The following is a 26,234-nucleotide window of genomic DNA, read 5'->3' as shown; positions in this document are numbered from 1 at the left end:
GGTGGTTCCGAGCTGCGAGTCGACGGGGTCAGAGGGGTCCTGAAGCGGTCCCCGAGCTCCAACGTGTGCACGAAGAAATTGAACTTTGATAAGTCTGGCACCTTTTCCATTCCTTTCTTGTACTGAACTTCTATTAATCTCATAGACTTAGCAATATCTATAAAGTGTAATTGGTAAAACGTACATTGTGTGCTGGCTGATGATTGATGTTTGAAGCTGAATCAGGTGGCAGTTATACAGCAACTGATGTAACTGGGAGACAAGGTGGACGGCGGACGGGGTTTCCCCTAGATAAATACGAGCCAATCTAGCTGAGCGTTACACCAGTTTCACCTGTCACCTTGTGTTTCTCCCTCCCCTCCCCCCACCATTTAACTCTCTTCCTCATCTTTCTTTCTCGAGTCCCGCTAAAGGGTCTCGACCCAAAACATCGACTGTTTACTCTTTTCCATAGATGCTGCCTGGCCTCCTGGAGCTCCTCCAGCATTTTGAGTGTGTTGCTTGGATTTCCAGCATCTGCAGATGCTCTCTTGTTTGTGAATCCATAAGAGGCTTTAGACCAGAGGTGGAGATTCAACTTTACACTAGGGATTGGTAGCATAGGCTCTACGGCCCCACTCATTTGAATGGAATCAAACTTGATTCAAAAGATAAGTGCTTTATCTATACTTTTATTGACTTCATTTTAAGTTAATTTCAAATAATTTAAATTTAGAACCATTTAAAATATATGCCAGTATATTTCAATGAATCAACGAATAAATGGCTAATGACTTTGGCAGCAATGAGCAGCCTGAAGGCTCAAGGCATTCTTGGGAGTGGAATCACAAGAGGCACTCCCTGTGTCTGCATTACATTTGCTTTGCTCTGAAGGCTGGCTGCTGAAGCCAGGCTGCAGGTTAATCAGCTGCTTGGGGCAAGTGCAGGCAAGGTCGAGACCCAGTTATTCTGATTTGCAGACAAGATTTAGATATATTATGATGATAAACAAATTCTTTAGAAATATTTGAAATGAAAATTATTTTGCATTCCGAAGGTTTGGCTGCTATTTCCTCCATTCTATTTCTGAGCTCTTCTTTGATCTGAGGCTGGGAAATCTGGGTCAAAAATGACTTGTTGGAGACGCAATATGTATTGCTCTGTGATTTGTCAATCTAAGTGACTAGTGTGTTGGGAATTACCAGGACTGCTCTTCAATAACATTGTGGCTGAACAGCTGAATATTCTTGTTCTATTCCCAAATCCATTGATTCCATTAGTTTCAATCTCGAACATGCAGGACAATTGCCTAAGCACAGTCTCTAAGACAGTGGCTTCCAAGGGTCACAATCATCTGAGTGAGAACTCTTCTCATCCAAGTCCTGAACAGACAACCCCTTATCCTGAAGTTGCAGCCTATGTTGAGGATTGTTGAGCTACAGGGACTTCCTCTCCACGTCTCCTGAGAATCTTATCTACTGCATTCTTCCAAGCCGCAGAAAATGCAAGCTCTATGCATCCTGTTGGGGATGTCTCATCCTGTGAATCTATCCACTCAAATCCTCCAATGCAAGTAACTCCTTTTGTGGAAATCAGCTAAAGCTGCAGATGCTAGAATATGAACCAAAGACAGAAATTCTGGAACTGATCTTTGACCGGAAATAGTAACTGATTCCTTTGGTAGATAGATACTGCTTGACCTGACTGGCTGAGCTCTTTCAGCATTTCAGTTTGTGTTCAAATAACCTTTTCTGAGTTAGGAAATCTAAACTTTGTAAAATATTTGCAAAATTTATCTTCATGCACAACCCCTTTGTAGAAGAGACAAAATTTCTACTGCCTTCTAATTTTTTTTTAACTTCCATGGGTCTGTGCTAGCCTGAATCCTTCCAAGTACCAGTCTCTATCATATAACCATATAACAATTACAGCATGGAAACAGGCCATCTCGGCCCTTCTAGTCCGTGCCGAACTCTTACTCTCACCTAGTCCCACCGACCTGCACTCAGCCCATAACCCTCCATTCCTTTCCTGTCCATATAGCTATCCAATTTAACTTTTTAACTTTAAACGACAACATCGAACCTGCCTCAACCACTTCTGCTGGAAGCTCGTTCCACACAGCTACCACTCTCTGAGTAAAGAAGTTCCCCCTCATGTTACCCCTAAACATGAGGGGGAACTTCTATCTTCTAGAAATATTCTGCTTTGTTCTTCCTATTAAAGTGGATCCTTTCACCGTTCCTCAACACCTGAGCTAGGGCTTGGATGGCTTACCCTTCAAGCTTCTGTACATGTTATTTTTGCACCTTTCTGGTAATCTGCGAACTTGGATATATTATGCTCAACTCCCTCATCAAATCCATTTGAATAGCCGAGGGCCCCTGTATCAGTTTGACAGTTACACTAATCACACGTAGACAGCAGCCGAAATTAAAGCGGAAATATAGGTCTTTGATAGCAAGATCTTCAACATCCAAGTACAATGCACGTTTAACGCACCTGGTAATCTATTCCTTTATTATTTAAGGCAATGTTGATTGTGAAAGTAGAGGAGTCATGATGAGGCCTTAGATAGGCCTGTCTCTCCGGTGTATACTTCACAACAAAGTTCAGCATGGCAAGTCCCTAAAAAAGTAAATAAATCAACATTAAGCACTTCTGTGTAGTTTAATTGTTTACACAGACACTGCAACAATGCTGTGTTCATCAGTTCCTGCTGCTGCCTGTAAGGAGCTTGTATGTTCTTCACGTGGCCACGTGGGTTTCCTCCAGATGCTCCAGTTTCCTCCCACAGTCTGAAGAAATACCGGTTGGTAGGTTAATTGGTCATTGGGAATTGTTGAATTGAACTGACTTTATTTCTTACATCCTTCACATACATGAGGAGTAAAAATCTTTACATTACGTCTCTATCTAAATGTGCAATCATAGTAATTTATAATAAATAGAACAGTCAATGTAATATTGAAATGCACTCAAATCAGCGTGAGTTCATCAGTCTGATGGCCTAGTGGAAGACGCTGTCCTGGCTCTCTTGGACCTCTTGGTCCTGGCTTTTATGCTGCAGTACAGTTTCCCGGATGGTAGCAGCTAGTAGTTTGTGGTTGGGGTGACTCTGGTCCCCAATGATCCTACAGGGCCTTTTTTCACACCTGTCTTTGCAAATGTCCTGAATCATGGGAAGTTCTCAACTACAGATGTGCTGGGCTGTCCACACCACTCTCTGCAAAATCCTGCGATTAAGGGAGGTACAGTTCCCATACCAGGCAGTGATTCAGCCAGTCAGGATGCTCTCAGTTGTACCCCTGCAGAAAGTCCTTAAGACTTGGGGGCCCATACCAAACTTCTTCGACCGTCTGAGGTGAAAGAAGCACTGTTGTGTCTTTTTCACCACTCAGCTAGTGTGTACAGACCACGCGAGATCCTCAGTGATGTGGATGCCGAGAAACTTAAAGCTGTTTACCCTCTCAACCCCAGATCCATTGATGTCAATGGGGGTTAGCCCGACTCCATTCCTCCTGTAATCCACAACCAGCTCCTTTGTTTTTGCGACATTGAGGGAGAGGTTGTTCTCTTGACACCACTGTGTCAGAGAGATGACTTCTTCCCTGTAGGCTACCTTGTTATCGTTTGAAATATGGCCAATCAATGTAGTGTCGTTGGCAAACTTAATTAGCACATTAGAGCTGTGGGTGGTGACACAGTCAAGAGTATACAAGGAGTACAGGAGGGGACTTAGTACACAGCCCTGAGGGGCTTCTGTATTGAGAGTCAGAGGTGTGGGGGCAAGGAATCCCACTCTTACCACCTGCTGGAGATCTGACAGAAAATCCAGGACCCAGCTGCACAAGGCAGGGTCAAGGCCAAGGTCTCTGAGCTTCCTGTTGAGCCTGGAGGGAACTATGGTGTCAAATGCTTAACTGTAGTCCAAGAACAGCGTTCTCACAGAAGCATCCTTCTTCTCCAGATGTGCAAGGATGGCATGTAGAGCAGTAGCTATTGCGTCAACTGTCGATCAGCTGTGTCGGTAGACGAATTGTAGGGGGTCCAGTTTGGGTGGTAGCATGCTGCAGATGTAATCCTTGATCAGCCTCTCAAAGCATTTGCTTATTATTGAGGTGAGTGCGACAGGGCACCAGTCGTTCAGGCATGTTACCTTGGTCTTTTTTGGTACAGGGACAATGGTGGATAATTTGAAGCAGGAGGGCACTCTACACTGGGAGAGAGAGAGATTAGGTTAGGGTTAGATCGGGGGACTGCTGAGTGGTGTGGCTCGAAGGGCCTGGAATGCCAATTCTGCACTGTACCTCAACAAAAAAAAAGTAAAAAATTACCCTTCCCTTCCACTACTCTGCAAGAATAAGAAGAGGCTATCAAAAAAGCCTTACTAGGTCTCATAGTAATCTCAATTTCAATATCATCAAGCGGCATGGCAAATTTTTCGACATAAGTACTTTGCCATCGCCTTCTTCTGGGCAGTGTCTTTACAAGACGGGTGACCCCAGTCATTATCAATATTTTTCAGACCACCACCCAGGACATGCTCTCTTCTCACTGTTGCCAGCAGGACTCACATCACCAGGCTTAGGAACAGTTACCACCCCTCAAAACATCAGGTTCTTTCAACAAAGTGGATAAATTTATCAACTTCACCTGCTCCGTCACTGAAATGCTCCCACAACCAATGGACTCACTTTCAAGGACTCTTCACCTCATGTTCTCGATATAGAGTATGTTGTTTATTTATTTAATTATTATTATTTCTTTCTTTTTGCATTTGCGCTCTAGTTGAATGCCCAGGTTGAGTGCCTGTTCATTGATTCTTCTATAGTTACTATTCTGTAGATATATTGAGTATGCCTACAAGAAAATTAATTTCAGGGTTGTATATGGTGACGTGTACGTTCATAATAAATGTACCTTGAGCTTTGAACTACAGCATCCAATCCTGTGTATTTCTTATTGTTCTAAGTTCATCTCTTATGAATCCGTGCATACATTAAATTGGATTGCAAAGCATGTTCCTGGTCGATTCTACAACTCCACTGACAATCCTTCAGTCACTAATATTGTCATTGTGGATTACTTTAACACTCAAGAAGAGCACTTTACAAGCTGCACTAAAACATGATTAGCTACCGCAACCACGAACACTGCAGGGCCCCCACATCCATGTGATACTTCCTAACAATCGGACACAAAACTGCTTCTATATTTCAGATTATTCTTGTAGGTTGAGAACAGATGTAGCTAATGGTCCTAATACCTTAATCTTTCTCTTTCTGTAGTCTGTCATCCACTTGACATCTGCCCTTCAGTGTGACTGCAATGAATGGCTGATTGAATAGGAAATCTAAGGTGCTGCCCTTTTCCAGAACTTCACAAGGTCTGGCACATTCCAGAGAAGTGATTAATAAGTAGCCCACACAATCTGCCTGCACCTTCCTTACATATTCTTCTCCTGGCCAAAATACTAAAGGCTAATATTCTAGATGGTACTGTTGTACTTGTGCCAGCGGTGTAGTGGCATTTGCACCAGATTTCAAGGTGACTGGTCAATGGTTCGAATCCAGCAGGCTCCTCCTACGGTTTTCACCTGTGCTGGGTGGAGCGTCGACAAATGCTAAAGAAATGGTAAGGTTGCTGTCTGTTGCGACACAAGGCATGAGAGAGAAACAACAACTGTCGTACTACCGTCTCTTATTGGGACTTGAGTTTATTGGGTTAGTTTTCAGTTGGATTGAGAGTACAATTTATAACCCTGTTATGCGAATTCAGAATTTAACAAATCTAAATGGGTCCAATCTACTGAAAATAAAGAGTCAGGCTAGAATACATTTACAGTGATCGATATGGTCAGTAGCTGAAAGATTACTGCAATGGAGTAATTTTTTCTGTGCTCATCTGTCCAAGAACCAGCTCAGTAGCAACTAGTTGATTAATCAAAGTCTTTCCTCTTGCAATCATATTGCATGCACTTGGATCAGACCACACTTTGAGTATTGCACGCAGTTCTGGCTGGGCCATTACAGGAAGGTTGTGGAGGCTTTAGAAAAGGTGAAGAAGTAGTTCACCAGGATGTTGCCTGGATTAAGGGTTGCAAGCCATAGGGAGAGTTGGGATACACTTGAATTGATTTAACTGGAGCGCAAATAGAGTTGACATGATAGACGTATGAGATGGATAGACAGGATAGGCAGCCAGAACCTTTGCCTCATGGTATGCCTTAGCAGGCATAGCTTTAAGGCAAGAGGGGAAAAGTTTAAAGGGAATGTAAAGGGTAAGTTTAGTTTAATAACAGAATGGTAGGTGCCTGGATGCACTGTCAAAGGTGATAGTGGAAACAGATAAAATTGTGGTAGAAGATAGGATAGTGGCATTTAAGAGGCGCTTTTAATAGGCAGATGTACCTGCAGGGTATGGAGGTACAGTATATGGATCATGAGCAGGCAGAAGGGTCTGTTCTAGTGCTGTACTCTTCTATGTTCACCTGCTTAATTGCCAGCATGAGCAAACAAAACTCTATTTAACTGCAATGGGTTTCAGAGTTGTATTCAAACCAAGTTAATCCAACGTTTTAGCAGTTTGCTGGGAAGAAAAATCTTTCACCAGGACATACTGACATGCTAACCGGACAAGATATACAGTACCTTAGATTACAAAGGGAGGTGAGGGAAGAGACAGTTGCACCTTTTGCGATCTTTGCATCCTCACTATCCACAGGAGTAGTACCAGAAGATTGAAGGGTGGCAAATGCCACTCCTTTTCTCAAGAAAAGTAATAGAGATTATCCTGAGAATTATAGACCAGTCAGTCTAATGTCAGTGTTGGCCAACTGCTGGAGAGGATTCTGAGGGAGAGGATTTACAAGCTTTTGGAGAAGCATCGTCTGATTCAGAATAGTTGGCATGGCTTTGTGAGAGACAGGCCGCGCCTCACGAGCCTAATTGAATTATTTGAGGAAGTGAGAAATCAAATTGATGAAGGTAGAGCAGTGCACGTGGAGTATATGGATTTCAGCAAGGTATTTGACAAGGTTCCCCACGGTAGGTTCCAAAAGTCAGGAGACATGGAATCCAGGGAAATTTGGCTGCAGGAACTTAGAATTGGTTTCCCCACAGAAGCATAGGGTGGTAGTAGATGAAGCACGTTCTGCTTAGAGGTCAGTGACCAGTGGTGTTCTGCATGGATCTGCTTTGGGAACCCTGATCTTTGTGATTTTTGTACATGATTTGAATGAGGAAGTAGAAAAGTAGGTTAATAACTTTATAGATTTGGTGTTGTAGATAGTGTGTGGTGTTGCTGTAGATTGCAATGGGACATTGACAGGTTGCAGAGCTGGGCAGTGAAGTGGCAGATGGAGTTTAATCTGGAAAAATGAGAACTGATACACTTTGGAAGGCTGAACTTAAAGGCAGAGTACAGGGTTAATGGCAGAATTCTCAGCAGTGGTGTGGTAGCAAGGGATCTTGAGACCCATGTGCAATAGATCCTTCAAAGTTGCTGTGCAAGTTGATAGGGTCAGTTGTCCTCATTAGTCAGTGGATTGAGTTCAAGAGCCGCAAGGTATTGTTGCAGCTCTATAAAACTCTTGTTAGACCACACTTGGAGTATTGTCTTCAGTCCTGGTACCCTCATTATAGGAAGGATGTGAAAACTTTAGAGAAGGTGCAGAAATTTACCAAGCTGCTACTTGGATTAGAGAGAATATCATATGAGGAAAACATTGAGTGATCTGGAGCTTTTCTCTTTTGGGTGAAAGAGGGTGAGAGGTAACTTGACAGAAGGGTATAAGATGATAAGAGGCATAGATAGAGTGGACAGCTTGCAACTTTTTCCCAGGGCTGAAATGGCTAATATGAGGGGGCATAATTTTAAGGTAAGTGGAGGAAACTATAGGGGGAATACCATGAGGTAAGTTTTTTCTCTCCCACCCAGAGTGGTGAGTGGGTGGAACGCGTTGCCAGTGATGGTAGTAGTGGTAGATTTATTTGTGACATTTTAGAGAATCTCAAATAGGCACATGGATGAAAGGAAAATGGAGGGCCATGGAAGAGGGAAGGGTTAGATGGAACTTAGAGTATGTTAAAAGGGCGGGACAACTTTGTGGGCCAAAAGGCCTGTACTGTGCTGTATTGTACTGTTCAATCTTCTGACATGTGCAAATTAACTGAGATTTAGAGCAAAAAAGTAAGCCCTTCAGCTCACTAAATCCTTGCCGATCACAATCACCACTTACTTATCCCACATTAATCCTGTTATTTTGTTTTTATTCTCCCTGCATTCTCATCAACACCACTCCAATCTCAATACTCCCCTACACACTCAGGGAAATTTAACTGGACACAACAGAAAATGTGCCAAGGTTGACTTAAAAGGTATACAAGGGTAATGTACTTAGAACATAGAAATCTACAGCACATTACAGGCCCTTCAGCCCACAATGTTGTGCCGACCATGTAACCTACTCTAGAAACTGCCTAGAATTTCCCCACCAAGTATTAAATGTTAACCAAATGAATGAAGCAAGGCAGCGCCTCCACTTCTTTAGGAGTTTGCAGCAATTCAGCATGATATCTAAAACTTTGACAAACCTCTACAGATGCATGACTGGCCGTATCACAGTCTGGTAAGGAAACAGCAATGCCCTTGAATGGAAAATCATAGAAAAAGTAGTGGATACAGCTCGGTGCATCACGGGTTAAACCCCACAAACCGCTGAGCACATCAAAATGAAACACTGTCGCAGGACTCACACCACCAGGTTCTGTAACAGTTACTACCCTCAACCATCAGGCTCTTGAACCAGAGGGGATAACTTCACTCAACTTCGCTTGCCACATCATTGAAATGTTCACACAACCTATGGACTCACGTTCAAAGACTCTTCATCTCACGTTCTCCATTTTTATTGCTTATTTACTTATCATTACTACTGCTTTTTTATTTGCAGTTTGTTCTCTTCTGCACACTGGCTGAATGCCCTAGTTGGGGAGTCTTACATTGATTCTGTTACCGTTATTATTCCCACAAGAAAATAACTCACAATATATACCGATGATATTAAACCTGATTCAGATTCTGATAAATGGTAACATACATGTACTTTGATAATAAAAATTACTTTGAACTAAATACTTGAATATAAAGAGTTAGTGAAAAGTCAGCACAGAAATTGGTAACAATATCACCCCAGCATATCTTAACAACAAACAATGTAAGAACTATGTACCATCAGTTCTCTTTGATGCTGTATATTAAATACATTTTGAATGCCTCATTTCAATATTCATATTACCCAGCTAGGAGCTGGCGTAACACATTTCTCAATGTCTCTGTTGACGTGGAACACTTGAAGCTCGAGACGTACCTTAGTATGATAACCAGAAAACAGCTTCAGTGCAACTGGAGCGATGTACTCCCGAATGAATTGCAGCCACACCTGATCCAGCCCAACCTGAGTCATGTGTATGTCATCAGTGGGAACGTTTTCATATCCGCCCACTAGCCGCTTATCCTAAAATAGAGTCAAACCATCAGTGCCTGAGAACTTTCAGCTTTGGAAGAGCTAAAATACCAACATTGAAGCAAACACTTTAAACGTCATGTAAATATCACCCCTGGGAATGAAATGGTTAATATACAAGGAGTGTTTGAATTGAATTGAATTGAATTGACTTTATCATATACATCCTTCATATACATGAGGAATAAAAATCTTTACGTTACATCTCCGTCTAAATGTGCAAAGTGCAATTATAGTAATTTATAATAAATATTATGTACAATAGCATAGTCAATACAACATAGAAATATAGTTGCGTCAGCATGAATTAAGCAGTCTGATGGCATGGTGGAGTAAGCTGTCCCTGAGCCTGTTGGTCCTGGCTTTTATGCTGCGGTACTGTTTCCCAAATGATAGCAGCTGGAACAGTTTGTGCTTGAGGTGACTTGGGTTCCCAGTGATCTTTTTACACACCTGTCTTTGTAAATGTCCTGAATACTAGGCCTGCCGTTGTTGCAATTTAGGAGAATGAAGGGGAGAACTCACTGAAACCTATTGAATACTGAAAGGCCTAGACAGAGTGGATGTGGAGAGGATGTTTCCTATATCAGGGGAGTCTGGGACCAGAGGGCCCAGGCTTCAAACAGAAGGATGTCCTGTTAGAACAGAGATCAGGAGAAATTTATTTAGTCAGGGAATGGTGAATCTGTGGAATTTATTGCCACAGATGGCTGTGAAAGCCAAGTCATCAAATATATTTAAAGCAGAGATTGATAGATTCTTGATTAATAAGGGCCACAAAGCTTACAGAAAGAAGGCAGGAGAATAGGGTTGAGAGAGATAATAAATCAGCTACGATGGAGCAGACTCGATGGACTGAATAGACTAATCTGAACCACTGCCTTATGGTTTAAATCCTGTGGAAACATCCATGACAAAATTAGTCAGTCAATTTTTGTGGCTGTCCAGATTTTGCAGAAATCTACATTTTCTAAACTCTTGCTGTCAGCTTTGACCATCGCTCTGCATTTACATATTGCCTTTGTTATTCTAAATGACCATTGTTACCACAAAATTTGGTGCTGAATTTGGTCAGGTAATCAAAAACTTGGTCAAGGATGAAAGTTAAGGTGCATCGTATTGGGAAAGAGGGAGAGAGGAGCAGGGAGAGTTTACAAGGGAAATTCCAGAGATTTTGTGGAGACGCCAGAAAAATAGTTTTTCATACCATTTCAGAAAAAAATAGAAACAAAATAGTTTATTGTTGATAGTATGACAGTTTCTCAGTATGGGAACTGGTATGTGTGGAAATGTGAAGCAGCGTACAACTGCATAACCACATTGTTATGACAGAAAAATGTTCTGTGTTCCTCAACTTCATAATTTACTGGACTTCTATTGCTTCTGTCTTTTCACCATTTATTGAGTATTATGTTCTACACTTTCTAGATCCAAAGCAGATGAAGTTATATATTGAAATGCATTTGGCAGTTTTTGCCTATTTTCTGCTAGTAAGTATTTTAAAATTTAATGCCTTCATCTATAATAGACCATTCCTTAGATCATCAGTTAACACAACTTTCTCCTCACCACCTGGGGTAATCTCGGTAAATATTTTGCTCTAAAGAGTTTTAGTTAATGCCACCTCATTACACAATTCTGGATCTAACTGAAATTTCTGAAATGGATTATTTTTGCACACTTAGAAAAGGCAGGTGAAATGAAAAAGGCATTGGGGTAATCTTGAGAAATATAAGAGATAAACAGCAGCAGGGAGAACGATCTCAGGGATAGGAAACTCTCCCAAGCATTTGTCCTTCAAAGGACATAAATCATTTTTGTTTGTCCAGCGTAAAGGATTAAAATTAATTTCTTTTCTTAAGTGTTTTCCTAATTTCCAGATTCACCCTGATTATTAGGGCTATAATACTCCTGATTGTGTTTACTTGTTTCTTAGCTTCACCTACAATTGTTCTACGTCCTGATTTCTTGGTTGAGTTCTCTTCATCCTACTGTCTCTCTAAGGGCATACTTCCACTATGCCATTCTTTTCCAAAAGTCACTTCTCTGCTACAAAAGAAACTACTGAACAGACCTCTTGTACGATATGATGGACTTCTGAGCTCACAATACACCTCATCATGGCCTTGAACTTTATTGCCTGCCTGCCCTGCACTTTCTCTGTAACACTATAAACTCCACAAATAATCCAGCATTTTGTGTATGTAATACTCCATAAGGTTTCACTCCTAATGTAATGGCCTCTCTGTAATGTTTAACTGCTAATGTAATGGTTTCTCTGTAGCAGCAGTGTTTGGGTTATGTCTGGAGATAATGGGAGCTTTCCAATGAGAGGCGTGTTTTTCTTTCTTGTACGCCCAGGAGAAGGTTTTGCGGGCTTTTGTTTGGCAGAAGATGGAGAGAGAAGATGTGAGAATGGGGAAGTCGTAGACAACAGGACAAGAGTGGACTTGGAATGGGGTCAGGAGTCGACGCCCGGGCGAGGGGGGGGGGGGAGGGAAAAAAAAATCAACGGAGAACAAACAGCCTGGAAAACCGTGAGCTCCAACGTTGTGCATTAGACTGTTTCATGAGAATGGGCACCTTTTCTTTTGTTTCTTTACTAACCCTATAGTCAAATTTTCTTTTTTGTTTCTTTACTAACCCTATAGTCAAATTAAGAATTATAAAGCTCAATTGTTTAATTGCACATTGTGTACTGTTTGTTATTTTGTGGTACTGATCTGTAACAGGGGAACACCACGCAGTATCCACCCACATAAGACTTCTCAAGTTTGGCTGGGCCAGAGGCTATCTTCCCCTAGATTAAGCCGCCAGCTGAACCCAAGGGTTACGTGTATATTGTTCTACATCTCCAGCATCTGCACTGCCTGGCCTGCTGATCTCCTCCAGCATATTGTGCGTATACCTCTTGCGTCTACTCCATTCTGTTATTGTTTTTCCCTTATGCCACCTTGATTGCTGATGCGATGAAATGATCTGTTTGGATAGCATGCAAAGCAAAGTTTTTCACTGCACCTTTACACAAGTGACAACAATAAACCGATTAATGCAACCATATCTCAGTACAGTCCACCAGATCAAATGCATCTGCTCTCTCTTGTGTCATCAATTTGTGAATATTCTTAGAACTTCTTCACCCATCCAAACACAGTGGAGTTAAAATACACTTGTTACCAAAAATAAAAGAAGATGTTAAACCTTAGCAACAAATTTTGGCCATTTTTGGCAAAATACAAGCAAAATATATTACTAAAACATTGAAGCCTAGTGTCACGCTAATCCAATGCAAAGTTTCACCTCGTTCTTTCCACCAGACCATTCACCGTAGTTCTCCACTACCTCCACGAGTTCGTCACACGTTGCCTCTGAAAGTACGGGGAACCAGAAGACATCAGGACATGGCTGCCCAAATAAAAAAAGAGTCCACATTAAGAGGGAGGAGTGGAAAAACAGCCGGTATCCCCCTACTCAATCTAGAGACAAGACATCAGTGCATTGCAGTGAAGCAATAGTAATTTTACAAACCAAAGGAGAAGTATTAACGAGGAAAATCAAAGGCCATGACGTCCCAGCTGTAGGAGACCAATGAACAAGAGAAGCTGGGTAATCAATAATAGTATGAGAGTAAGAGTCTGGCCATAATCTTAATGCTATTAGACCACAGAACACATCACAGTACAGGCCCCTCAGTCCACAATGTTGTGCCAACCTTGTAACCTACTACAAGATCAATCTAACCCTTCCCTCCTACATAGCCCTCTATTATTCTATCACCCATGTGCCTATCTAGGTTTCTTAAATGCGTCTAATATATCTGCCTCAGTCACCACCCCTGGCAGGGTGTTCCACACACTCACCACTCTTTGTGTAGAAAAATTAATTCTCCCCTGGTTTAGCCATTTCCACCCTGGGTAAAAGGTCTTTGGCTACCTACTTGATCTTTGCCTCTAATCATCTTATATACCTTTATCAATTCACCTCTCATCCTCTTTGCTCCTACCTCAACCTATCCTCAAAAGACATGCTCTCTAATCTAGGTAACATCCTGGTAAATTTTCTCTGTGCCCTCTCTATTTAAATGGGGGGAAAATTATTCCCAAAGATCACGTGGTCACAATAGACAACTTCTAACATTCTAACTTGAGATTTCAGAATCTGCTATGCAGCAGTGACAACGCAGAGAGCCATGTGTCATAAGGTACAAATGTATACTGGCTACTGCCTTAGTAAATGGGAACAAGCCAATAGTTTACATCAATTACAGCTGGGGAAACACTTGAAAATACAGTATCTTGATTATGCTCACGAAACTGTTGCATACCTCTTCAACCATCTCTCCTGTGAATATCTTTGAATAGTTTGGATGAATGTATTTCTCTTTCCAGTCCTGCAAGATACAAACAGTAATCCATCAGTGATGAAGCCAGTGGGAAGACAGATTTACACAGCAGATGACATAACTGACAAACTCTGAGCTTAACTGCATTCTGTTGCTCGACAGTGTTTGTTTCCATTTATCTTTCAAAGACCCTTTCCCTTGATCGAATGAACAAGCTAGAGCGGGGTTTCTGGGTCTTGGATAGATTCTAGGGAGTCTGTGAATTTGGAATGGAAAAAAATTACATCTTTATTTTCACTAGCTTCCAACTGAAATTTAACATTTCCTTCAATTATGAATGTAGGCAACAAACCGCAGCAGTATTAGCAGTACCTGTGACTTTGAGAGAAGCCTATCCTCGCCTTGTAAAGAGAGCTATGGAAGCTTTAGTTCAAATTGCAACAACATATCTCTGCAAATCGGGACCTTCAACACTTGTAACAATTAAAACAAAAAAATCAAAATCAATTGTATGTCCAACATGTGGCTTTGTCAAAGGGAACTCCACAGTTCAATGTTCTTATTCAAGCTAAGCAACATCTGCCTTCACACTGATATGTCTTTGCAAAATAAAATATAATTTTAACTTGCCTCTATTTTAAATATATAGTCCTGTTACTTAATGCATTAATAAAGCACACATATTACAATTAAAAATATTTTGATAACTGTATTTCAATATAATTCACTTCTGTAATCCAATGCTTTTTATTTTATATATTTAAATATGTTATTCTGTGAAGTCTTCACTGGACTGCCAAAGGGGTCTATGGCAAAAAAAAGTTTAACAACTGCTGAGGTAGCAGATGGGCCTCCTTCCAATTTTGGGGCTTAGAAGCTTAGGCCTGGCTTGCATTAGGCACCTTCTGGAATGCAACTGCTGAATACCATTCACGTCTCTACCTCATGAAGGGTCCTCAATCAGTAAGAAAAAGGATGGAAAGTGCAAAACAGGAGTGCAAGTGCAATAAAATTGTGAGAATCCACTACCCGACCACACGGAAATCCTAATGGCTGAGTATTCGCTCAACAGGTAAATGTTTTCCACACTCCCCCATATCTCATTGCAATTCCGGTTTCCATACTCCCCAAATATTTAGCAGTCCTCACACTCCCTCCAAGAATCATCAGTCTCCACCCTCTCGAGACTCCCTGGGGCCCTGGTTCCCAAATTCCCAACCCAAGATTCACCAGTCATCAGACACCCCTCAAATCCCACACATCCCTGTACTCCTGAGCCCAGGCTCCCATGCTCTTCTGACCTTTATAATAATAATGTAGGTCGCATCCGGAATTTTTCCAGGTAGCGGACGACTTCCTCCCACACAGTTCTGACGTAGTTGGAATTCGCGTACAAGGCAAGTTACAGAAGTGATTTGCCATTGTCTTCTGCCAGGTGAGATTTTTTTTTAAAAAGAGATCACCAGCTCTTAACCCCGCACTGATGGAAAGCGTACCGGGGGGAGCCGGCTGGGTTTGAACTTCGGAACCTCCGCTCTGCAGTCCAGTGCTGATGCCACTACGCCTCCAGCTGGCTTTATACCTCTGAAATTCTCCATATCCCACACTCATCCAAGTCTCACTGGGACCCTGATACCCATGCTCTCCTGAATCTCACCCAGTTTACTAGAGAAATTTTAATAATACTATACAATAAAACTTATATTGGGGAATTAAAAACTATCAATGAGCACAGAGAATCTGCCATTCTGCCACTCCTGAAGTGCTGGATGTGGCAGATGAACAGAATTTTACTATGGAAAGCACTGGAGAGGAGAGGGAAGTGATAGGGTGGTGATGTGAGGAATTAAATTGAGAATGGGGATAAGCATCATGGATAAATCTATGATTCAAAGCTGAAGGAAATACAGTAAATCAAAGCTGTTGAAGTATTGGGATGATGTGGTGAATGAAAGGAGCAACAGTCCCACCATTACTGCTGAAGGCACTAACTCTGCACTCCCATAGGATTAAAAACCATAAGGGTCTAGATTTGTGTAAGCATGTGCGAGGTGGAGCGAGACTTGTGGAGAACTTTAACCAGGGTTATTTTAAATCTCAGTGTTCATTATCATCTGCCTGGTCCGTCATCCAGGAGGGCAGAGGGAGCTGGTTTGGAACATCTCACCCACCTACTTTGGTGGATCATTTAAGGATAGGCCATGAAGTCACATTCTGTCAATTGTACCCTCTCTGAGTAGGGCTAATGGTGTCAGGTGCTGATCCTTTCAAGAAGCTGGGATTGTCCTTGTAGCAAGTACAGTACCATGTATATTCCTATTTAATTTTACCTTACCTACTGTACTCAATATTACTAAAGCTCCCTTTTGATCTTTCTGACCTCACTAACCTTTTGTCATACAGGTTTAACACAAGAGTACAACTTTATAAATGCAAGTTTCTTCTAATGTTGCATTATACCTGCATTTCTCAAAGGATTTGGAATCTTGTGCCAAAACTTACAATATAATATCCAGTGCAATATGATTTTATCTTATTATGAAACATGCTATAACTTAACAAATTGCTTCTATGTACTTTCTTTTGCACACAGCAGTATCTGACCCAAATGCCAACAAATTGCCCAGGATGACCAAAGTAATTGGTTACTTAACCCACAATTATAATGTCTCTGTCTGGGGAAGCTGTGGCTGTACTTCTTGGAGCAAATGGAACGGAGAGAAGCTTTAATTGAATACAAGAATGGCTCTGCAGTCAACAGTGAACAACAGTCAACAGAATGCAAGTGAATCATTAAGCCCTTCACCCTGTCATACACATCACTAGAAAACTAATGTCTTCTGGTTGGCTCCATAACTGATGAAAAGGCATGAGGAACCATGATGAAAGTAATATTAAGTCTAGATGTCTATGCACTAGCACTGCAAGCCAAAATATAAATACAGCCAGCTGACGTTATTTATATAATGGCTAAGCATCCCAGAATATCAGAGAGAGGACAAGTTATCACTGCATCACTGACACTGCCTGTCACAGGAAGATAAAAAACACAAAAAGAATCCCATCTTGTGGTCACACTTCAGATGCACTGGGTGGATTCCCAATGGACTACACTAGTAGACTTTGCAAAAGAAGCAAGCTTCATGATCCATTATCGAACAACCACACATTTTGCAAATCAAAAAAAAAATGCAAGTGTTAGAAATAAAAAAATAGAAATGGAAAGTGCTGGAAACACTCAGCAGGCCAGGAAGCATCTGTTGAAGAAGAAATAGTTACTGTTTCAACTCATGGGAATGAAATAAAGACAAGTTAGTTTCCAGTGGCAGAGAAGGTGCAGCAGAGTTCAACAGAAGAAAGGGGATATCTCTGATGATGTGGCAGCAAATGGCAGTTAAGTAGCAGTTGAGATCAGATTTTGGTTTTGTCTGTATAATATGTTGCCAATTACAAGGCTGAGCAACAGTTCAGACCATACAAGAGGAAAAAAAAATCAGTGTGCTGGTGACAACAGTCAGAAATAGCCAGTTGTTACAGTCAAGAATCTGCTACTTTAAGTTACTGCTTTCAGAGAAATTCCCTTCATTCTACCAATTTCCCCACCACAGCTTTCTTTGCAACTAAAAATCAACTTGTTTTTTATCTTTCCACAGGTGTCATCTGACCTTCTGAGTAGTGTCCTGAATTTTCCCTTTTCATTTTACACTCCTTTTCTGTATTCTTGCTTCTCAGCTGCTGCTTCTATCCCATCAACCTCTATTTATCCCCATGGCAACCCTCTACACATGCTATCTAACATCATGTTTAGTCATAGTCATACTTTATTGATCCTGAGGGAAGTTGGTTTTCGTTACAGTTGCACCATAAATAATAAATAGTGATAGAGCCATACATAGTTAAATAGTAGTATGTAAATTATGCCAGTAAATTATGAAATAAATCCAGGACCAGCCTATTGGCTCAGAGTGTCTGACCCTCCCAAGGGAGGAGTTGTAAAGTTTGATGGCCACAGGCAGGAATGACTTCCTATGACGCTCTGTGCTGCATCCATGGGATGTTTCATCCATCCCATACTTTCTCCAACTGAAAACTAAGGCTTGCTCCTCTTTCCTGGTTCTGATGAAGTCTTGAACCAGAAATGTTAGTTCAGTTTCTTTTCCCATTGACACTGCTAGACCTGCTGAATATTTTCAACATTTTTCACATTTAATGCCAAACAACAAAGTGAAGTGGGCTTACAGGTCAAAATAAATAGGATATTGCAAGGTATTAATGTATCTTAAAAGTTTTATTGAGCTGGATTCCCTTTCAATTATATTAAAATGTCAAATGTTGTTACTGCCTTGTTATCCTTTCATATTTACTTCAACCTTTTAGGTTAGAGGTTACACATTTACAACACTGTGCTCTGTGATCAAGATTGTTTCTGCAAAGTTAATTAATAAATAAAAAATACTTTTAACAGAACATGGTTTATGAAGAGAATTTAAAGGTAAGCACAAATATTTCTAAGTGGTTAAGAGAAAAATCAGACACAAAATACATATACACCTTAGTTTAGACTTCAATACTAAATTGTAAATACTCACCAATGGATTATCAAAGATCTGCCACAGGTCACTATGCAAATTTGAGGTGTTGTAACCTTCTGTCGGGAGAAGCCTTCCAAATTCATGCTGGTTGCTAACATACATGAAAACCCCCTAAATGTCAAAATATAAACAATTACTACTTGGAAATTATTACAAAAAAACCTTGCCTCATTAAAAAAAAATCTGTCTGTTAATGAGTATTTGCAGTCCAGTTATTCAAAATTGTAGTTACAGGCTTATTCAGTAAAACAACACAACCAGTAACAATTACTTTTATTTCACTATTTTGTTTTGTAACTTAGATCATCAGTGGAACTCTGATGTTCCTCATCCCACCTGCCTGAGCTTGCACTGTGAACCAGGTCCAGGCAGGATGTTGTAGCAGAGGCACGATATCAGCACCATCAGACTGTTGGGTGCACCTTAAGATTTCCTTACACCACTTAACTTTGGATCTTGATCCACCCTTAAAGCGAACTGTGCAAGCTGTTCAACCCCTCCTTCACACGAGGACGAGTGCCTAGGTGATTGTTGACTTAAAAATTTACTTGAGGCACTGAAAATATTCCTCTGTGCACACACTGTCATTTCATGCAAAGTACACTTTATTTTATCTCTGCGGAGATTTTTCAAGATGTTGCTTTAAAGCAGTAAATTCTCATTCTTAAACTCCTAACACCTGTAAGGTAAGGTTATTTTGAGTTGTTAACACGGAAAAATCACAGAGCAATCAGATAGTGGGGTAAAATTTGTGGAAATGACTGGTCCTACAAAACAGATTTTGACCTTAACTTGCACCTTTTTAGATTTGTGATTTGACAACCACATGATTTCAAATGAAGCACTCTGAAATCGAACATCTATACATAAAGCAAAATATTTTAGAGATCAATATTGTAAGAAATTCTAAACTTTATAGAGTAAGAAATGTGTATTAAATCCGAAAATAAACTCAACATCGAGGAATTTCTAGATGTATGAAATCTTATTATATGTATTGGCTCTCAGTGTAAACATTAAGAGTGCTTTATAATCTCTTTGATATGAAATGTAAAAGCTCTATTTACCAGGAGGCTGCAAGTTTCAATTTCACTGAAGTGGTGTGTTTAAAATATTGCCTTAGAAGCTCACTTAGAACATTCCATATTATTGGTCCAATTAACTGGCTGAGTTATCAGTTCTATCCTTTAACCCAACAAATCTTGACAGTGTCAGTTATTCCTCCAACTTGCACTGCTAAGAATCTTCTGTGTTTAAAAAAAACTCTGGAAAGGAGAAATTGAGTACCTTGATCATGGTGATTTTGGAAATAAAATTGAGGGGACAACAGAAACCTGTTTCATGAAAAGCCAGATTTAATGGATGCATCGGGATTATTTACACTGAGCCAGCTCTGATGGGTGGGCCACCAGATCCCAAAAACAAGCACACCGTTCTCAGCTCCATCATGGTGTGGTTCACAAGTGAACAGAGAAAATGCTTTAAAAATGCTCGCAAAGCCACCTTGAAAAGATGGAACTTCCTCACCAATCCCTGGCCCATGAACAATCAAAACAGCAAATGATTCATGAAGGCACCAACCATCTCAAGTCTTCAATGGGAGTACATGGAGGATAAATGAAAATATTAGCGGTAACATCGAACCAACTAGACAACTCACCTGGCTATCCCTTCCAGAAATGCCTGTCCCACAGATTACAACAATCTGCAGACCCAACGCATTCTTCAGAACAAGAGTGTAGGCATGTTATCCTCAACCCCAATGAATGCTTATAACAACAACAACTAGTCAAAGTTCCATCAAAGGCTGGATAACATGGTATGGAAAGTAGTCATGATAACTAACACAATATTATCCTTTGGTGCCAAGCATATTGAATAACAAGCAAGGAGATTATATTTCAGTTCATTCATTATGTGCCGTGTCATATGACGTAGGCAACAATGGTCTTTCCATGATCATGATTGTTCTTGGCAAATTTTTCTATAGAAGTGATCTGCTATTGCCATCTTTTGGGCAGTGTCTTTACAAGATGGGTGACCTCAGGCTTTATCAATACTCTTCAGAGATTGTCTGCCTGGTGTCAGAGGTCACATAAAAAGACTCGTGCAATGCACTAGCTGCTCATACGACCATCCACCACCTGTTTCCATAGCTTCATTTAACCCTGATCGGCGGAGACTAAGCAGGTGCCACACCTTGCCCAAGGGCGACCTGCAGGCTAGTGGAAGGAAGGAGCACCTTACACTTCTTTTGGTAGAGATGTTTTTCTTTCAATGGGTTTCATAGTTTTTCTCTGTTCCATGGCTGCCTGTGAGGAAAACAAATCTCAGGGTTGCATACTGCAAACATACTTCCATAATAAATGTACCCTGAACTTGAGTTTGAATGCATCTCCACCCTGCCACCTGAACACTTAAGTTATATAGGGCATTAGTGAGCGACCTCCAGAGTACAGTGCATTTTAAATGGTTCGGAGATAGTTTACTAAACTTCTCTGCGACATTGCAATACACTGCAATGACAGGCTGCCTTATGAAGAAAGATTAGACAGGATAGGCTTGTATCTTCTGTATGTTAGAAAAAAAATGGCAGCAGATGTAATAGAAACAGCAAGATCCTGCGGGCCCCTAAAAGGGTGGACATGGAGAAAATATTTCTCCTGCATAGATAATCAGAATTAGGAGTCTGTTTAAAATTTACATATTTAAGACATAAATTAGACTTGTTTTTCTCTCAAAGGGTTGTTAATATTTGAAATTGTCTTCCTCAAATGGAAGCAGAATACTGGGAAATTTATAAATGAAGGCAGATAGATTTGTGATGAGCAAAGTGGTATAAGGTGTAATTCCCTCCAGACATCTATAATTCCCAACTCCTCCATCAATGAATTCACTTTCCGAGTCAGAGGTTTATTCTGAGTAACTATTCTTGAAGAATCTAATATAGGATTTAATCTAATATTAAAATCCCCTCCACAAATTACTACCCCTTGAGAATTGACCATTAGCTCAAAAATGTGTCTATAAAATGACCATTCACAACCTGGAGGAGCATAAACATTCAGCAATGTTATTTCTGTACCTTCTATTCTTCCTGTGATTTTTACGAACCGTCCTTCTTTGTCTCTAGTCTCTGAAATATGTTCATAATTAAGAGTACTTGATATTAAAGTAGCTACCCCTCTTTTGTGACTCAATTTATATGATGAATAAAATACATGTTTAAAGCCCATTCTTTTTAATTTTCCATGTTTAGATTGGCTCATATGTGTTTCCTGGAGGAAAGCTATTTGTGCCCTCTCTTTTTTCAACTTAGACATAATCTTATTTCTTTTAATTGGATTCAAAACCCCATTAACATTATAGGAAATTATTTTTACCAATTCAATTTGCATTTTTCTCTTGTAGAAAAAAAACCACTCTCCTTTTCTAACCAAACAGTAAGCAATCCCTTCTCAACAGTAAACCAAGACATATAACCACACCCTAGACATTTTTGAACGTGCAACATTTGAAAATTTTTCCCGACTTCCCACAGTGAGGCCTGAGCACCGACCCCCCTCAGTTCAGAGGGATAACCTCTATCTTCACCCTATGTTAGAGGGCCCTCAGCAGTTTGAATAGTCATAGAGAATTTTCTCCTATTTATGTCTCGACCATATTGCTATCATTCAAGTTATTCCATCTAGTTTATTTTCAGTTACCAGTTTTCATTTTACCTTTAAGTCCGATTTACTCTTTTCAGTCATTTCTCTTAATTAATCTGTGTTCTCTGTACATTCGTGTCTGAATATTTGCAGCTTTTCCTTGTAGTTTGACACTCTGGTTCGAGTGGAATGTCCTCGCCCCACTAACTGCCACGACTTCTGCCGAATCCTCTCCAGTAGCGACTCCGGTTGGGTGATAACTTTAATAGGTAGTCCCCGGTCCGCCAGGTCCAATGTTGCCTCCTCCACCGTAGTGTAAGTTTTTGTCCCTTCGTCGTAAAAGACTCTCAGCCGAGCTGGATACAGGGTCTGGAATCTGATGTTGTTTTCCTTCAGGACTCTCTGTGTTTCCGTATATTCCTTCCGTCTGGCAAGAATCCCCGGTGCGTAGTCGTGGTCTAAGCTGATTTTACAGTTGTTCCACATGAAACCTTTCTTTTGCCATGCCCTTTTAAGCACCTCTTCCTTCGTTCTGTAACTGAGAAATCTGACCAGAATCGATCTGGGCTGGGCGCCTGCTGGAGGCTGTGGTGCCAACGCGCGGTGAGCTCTTTCTATCTGTATTTGCGGCCGGTATACCAAGGTTCTCTCTAAGTAGCTTCTCCACGAAGGGAATCATCAATCCGGGTTTACCTTCAGTTCCTTCGGGAACTCCGTAAATCCTCACATTTTCCCTTCTCGAGCAGCCTTCTTGATCTATTAGTTTCCACTGGAGCTGGTCTTGCAGCTTCTGCATTTCTGCTATCACCTCCTCTGCGTTTTGTAGCTTCTCTTCAATTCCAACAATCCTCGCTTCGGCTTCATCTATCCGCGAGTTAGTTTTTACTATTTCTCCTTTAATATCTTCCAGCTGTTTGCTGTTATCTTGTCGGAACTCGCGAATCTCTCCGAGAATCAAGGACAGAGTCACCGATTCCCCCTCATTATCTCCGTCCTGGCTTCCCGTGGGGGAGCTGGGCCCGTCGCCTTGCTGCGTCTCTTTATGTTTATCAGCCTTCGGAGCGGACTTTTTAATCTTGTTCTTAGACATCATCCTTGCCCCTTTTATTAATATAGTTATGCAATATTAAGTATTTGTCTAAATTCGATTATGGGGCAGTTTACCTTCTTTTTTGTCGAGAGACCTTTTCCTTACGCCGCCATTCCCTTGATGACCCGGAAGTCCTCTCGGTATAAGGTGTGATGGTGGACAGGACTGGAGGTTATAATCAGATCAACCGTGACCTTACTGAATGGCAGGGCAGGTTTTAGAGGATTACTCCTGTTCTTTATTTGCATGTGTATATAGGTGCACTTGCAGAAATCTCTCTACAAACAGCCATGCATCATCCCGTGTATTACTCCAACTCTGACCATCCATCTTTATTAAAACTTTCGTGGCGTGGGCTTTTTCCCAGATACTCGGTCTTTTTTTATCTTGCCTAATAAAATGTTTAAGAGAAATTGGGAGAAGTGGGACATTGAGACTGAGGAATTTAAGACTGAGAGGTGTTGCAAAGCTCAATCATTATGTCCATATAAAAAAATTACGATGCGTCTATTGTGCTAGCTTCCAGAGTCTTTTCTTTCTTCATTAGAAAAGCTAATCAAACAAGAGGTATATAAATGGGCCAATAACCACAGAGCATAATATTTTACCCATTTAAAGCACAGCTTGCAGTTATCTCAGTTGCACACAACTGCCAGTTTATTTTCCTTCAAATTCAACACTTGCCCCAGGGAGCACCAGAGCTGGTGCTGTGCGCTCAACAAATTAGAAGCATAAGGGAATTTCAATCCATCTACAGCCCTGCTCTCTACTAGACAGATTTTATGGTTTCTACTTGTCATTTGACAAAGAAACAAGTTTATCAGTGCGGTGCAGCAAACAGGTAGAACATAAGTCAACTAGTTTTTGACTGAGCTGTGGAATAAAAGTTCGAAAATAAATGATTAAAAGGGCAAACGCACTGCAGAAGATAGCAACACTATGCCTGGGATGGTGGTTGCAGGGAGTTTGGTAAATCAGTGGCATTTGTATATCTTTGCCTGCACGCAATTCGGAAAAGAGGCCTTTATAATTCCATACTGGGTGACCTAAATCAGTATTCATACACCTTTTCCCTGTCGCTTTTGCAACATTGTCTCATGTGAGTTGAACTTGACATAAGATCCAATAAATGGATGGTTGTGGACCGGCTAACATTATTTCTTTGAATTTTAGGAAAAAAAAACTTCTTTCATCCACTTAATTCCTTTTCCCCTGTTCTAAGCCTCTGGACAGTTACCAGAGCAGCATGAGATACAATAGACAACAGCAACTCATTAAAACACTCTGCCAATGTGCTTTGTCCTCTGAGCCCTCCGAGCTTTAAATATTAATACAACCACATAATTTAAAATCAAAACCGTACTAATTGTCATTAATAGACTAAGATAGCATGCTATTTCCAATGGGAACTTCACGGATTTTTTTATTTCCAAAATGCTTACGTTAAAAAATATAAGTGTGAGAATTCAGCTCCTCCCATTTGTTCTGTGGCTTAATAGTATCAAGAATGATCTTCTAACAGTACCACTTTTCTGTGCTCTTGCTATATTTCTTAATAACCAAAGTGTACAATATATAAAGAAATTAAACTTGCCTGCAACTTAAGCACCTATGCAAAACAGCACATTCCTTACCTGTAAATAGATTATATTTCACTTATCATATAATACAAGCAGTATAATTTGCAGGTAATGAACTGAAATTTAAGGATACAATGCAATTAAAGTTTTTTCATGCAGGAATCAGAATTGGGTTTACTATCACCGGCAGGTGTCGTGAAAATTGTTGTTTTTGCAGCAGCAGTACAATGCAAGCCATAATAATAGGAAAAAACTGTATATAAAATGATTAAATAATTAGCGCAAAAATAGAAGCTTAAAGGTAGTGAGGTAGTGTTCATGGCTTCAGTGTCCATTCAAATATCATATGGCAGAGGGGAAGAGATTGTTCCTGAATCATTGAGTGAGGGCCTTTGCACTTCTGTACCTCCTCCTTGACGGTACCAATGAGAACAAGGCATGACTTGGGCAACAGAGGTCCTTTATGATGGTTGCCGCCTTTTTGAGCTGTCGCTTCCGGAAAATATCTTGGATACTATGGAGACTAGTGCCCATGATGGAGCTACGTTTACAAATCTCTACAGCTTGTTTCAATCCTGTGCAGTAGCCCCCTCTCCCGCTGAGGGCAACGCAGCCAGTCTGAATGCTCTCCACAGTGCAGCTGTCGAAATTTGCAAGTGTTTTAGGTGACAAATCAAATCTCCTCAAACTCCAAATGAAATACAGATGGTGTCTTGCCTTCTTTATAGCTGTATTGATTTGTTGGGTCCAGGTCACATCCTCAGAGATATTGACACCCAGGAACTTGAAACTGCTCACTTTCTCCACTTCTGATCCCTCTACGAAGACTGGTGTATGTTTCCTTGTCTTACCCTTTCTAAACCAAAACCTGACTTCAAGGATATATACTATACACATTGATAATGCAGTTGTAACTTCACTATTTGTGTGACAGAGGAAGTAGGACAGCATTCCCCAGTACATTCTAAAGTTTTTGAATGAGAGTTGGCTAATCCAGGTAGCCTCGGAATTTCCAAACTATAGGACAAACACTGAATCCCAATGTCCAAACGCTTCCTCACAATGTGTTACAATTTTTTTTTGAAATGATGTAATATTTCTAATGTTCTGCCTTGTGTTCCTCACAGATCTTCAGTTGGGACACATGGATGCATTCAAGTCTTTCTTGTTTGTGGAATAAAGGAGAATATCCAGGTGTTCTTCATGGGTCCCAATAAGTTTTTGGTGATTCTGTGATAGAACCATAGAACATTACAGCACAGAAACCGGCCTTTTGGCCCTTTTTGGCTGTGTCGAGCCATTTTTCTGCCAAGTCCCACTGACGTGCACCTGGACCATATCCCTCCATACACCTCTTATCCATGTACCTGTCCAAGTTTTTCTTAAATGTTAAAAGTGAGCCCGCATTTACCACTTCATCTGGCAGCTCATTCCACACTCCCACCACTCTCTGTGTGAAGAAGCACCTCCCT

General features: G+C 40.7%; 1 protein-coding gene across 2 annotated transcripts in view; it reads right to left on the bottom strand.

The window, feature by feature from the left end:
• Window positions 1-26,234, bottom strand: part of plod2 (procollagen-lysine, 2-oxoglutarate 5-dioxygenase 2) — a 237,205-nt gene that overhangs the window by 5,417 nt on the left and 205,554 nt on the right. For both annotated transcript variants that reach the window (XM_072255013.1, XM_072255014.1), the window contains 5 exons: window positions 18,440-18,553; window positions 13,833-13,898; window positions 12,809-12,913; window positions 9,353-9,499; window positions 2,482-2,607 (listed from right to left, as the gene is read on the bottom strand). In XM_072255013.1, the coding sequence (XP_072111114.1) occupies window positions 2,482-2,607; window positions 9,353-9,499; window positions 12,809-12,913; window positions 13,833-13,898; window positions 18,440-18,553 (558 nt within the window). The remainder of the gene's footprint in view (window positions 1-2,481; window positions 2,608-9,352; window positions 9,500-12,808; window positions 12,914-13,832; window positions 13,899-18,439; window positions 18,554-26,234) is intronic.

The sequence above is a fragment of the Mobula birostris genome, chromosome 4 (genome assembly GCF_030028105.1).
Source record: "Mobula birostris isolate sMobBir1 chromosome 4, sMobBir1.hap1, whole genome shotgun sequence".
NCBI lineage: Eukaryota > Metazoa > Chordata > Chondrichthyes > Myliobatiformes > Myliobatidae > Mobula > Mobula birostris.
This window is presented reverse-complemented; position numbering and strand designations above follow the sequence as displayed.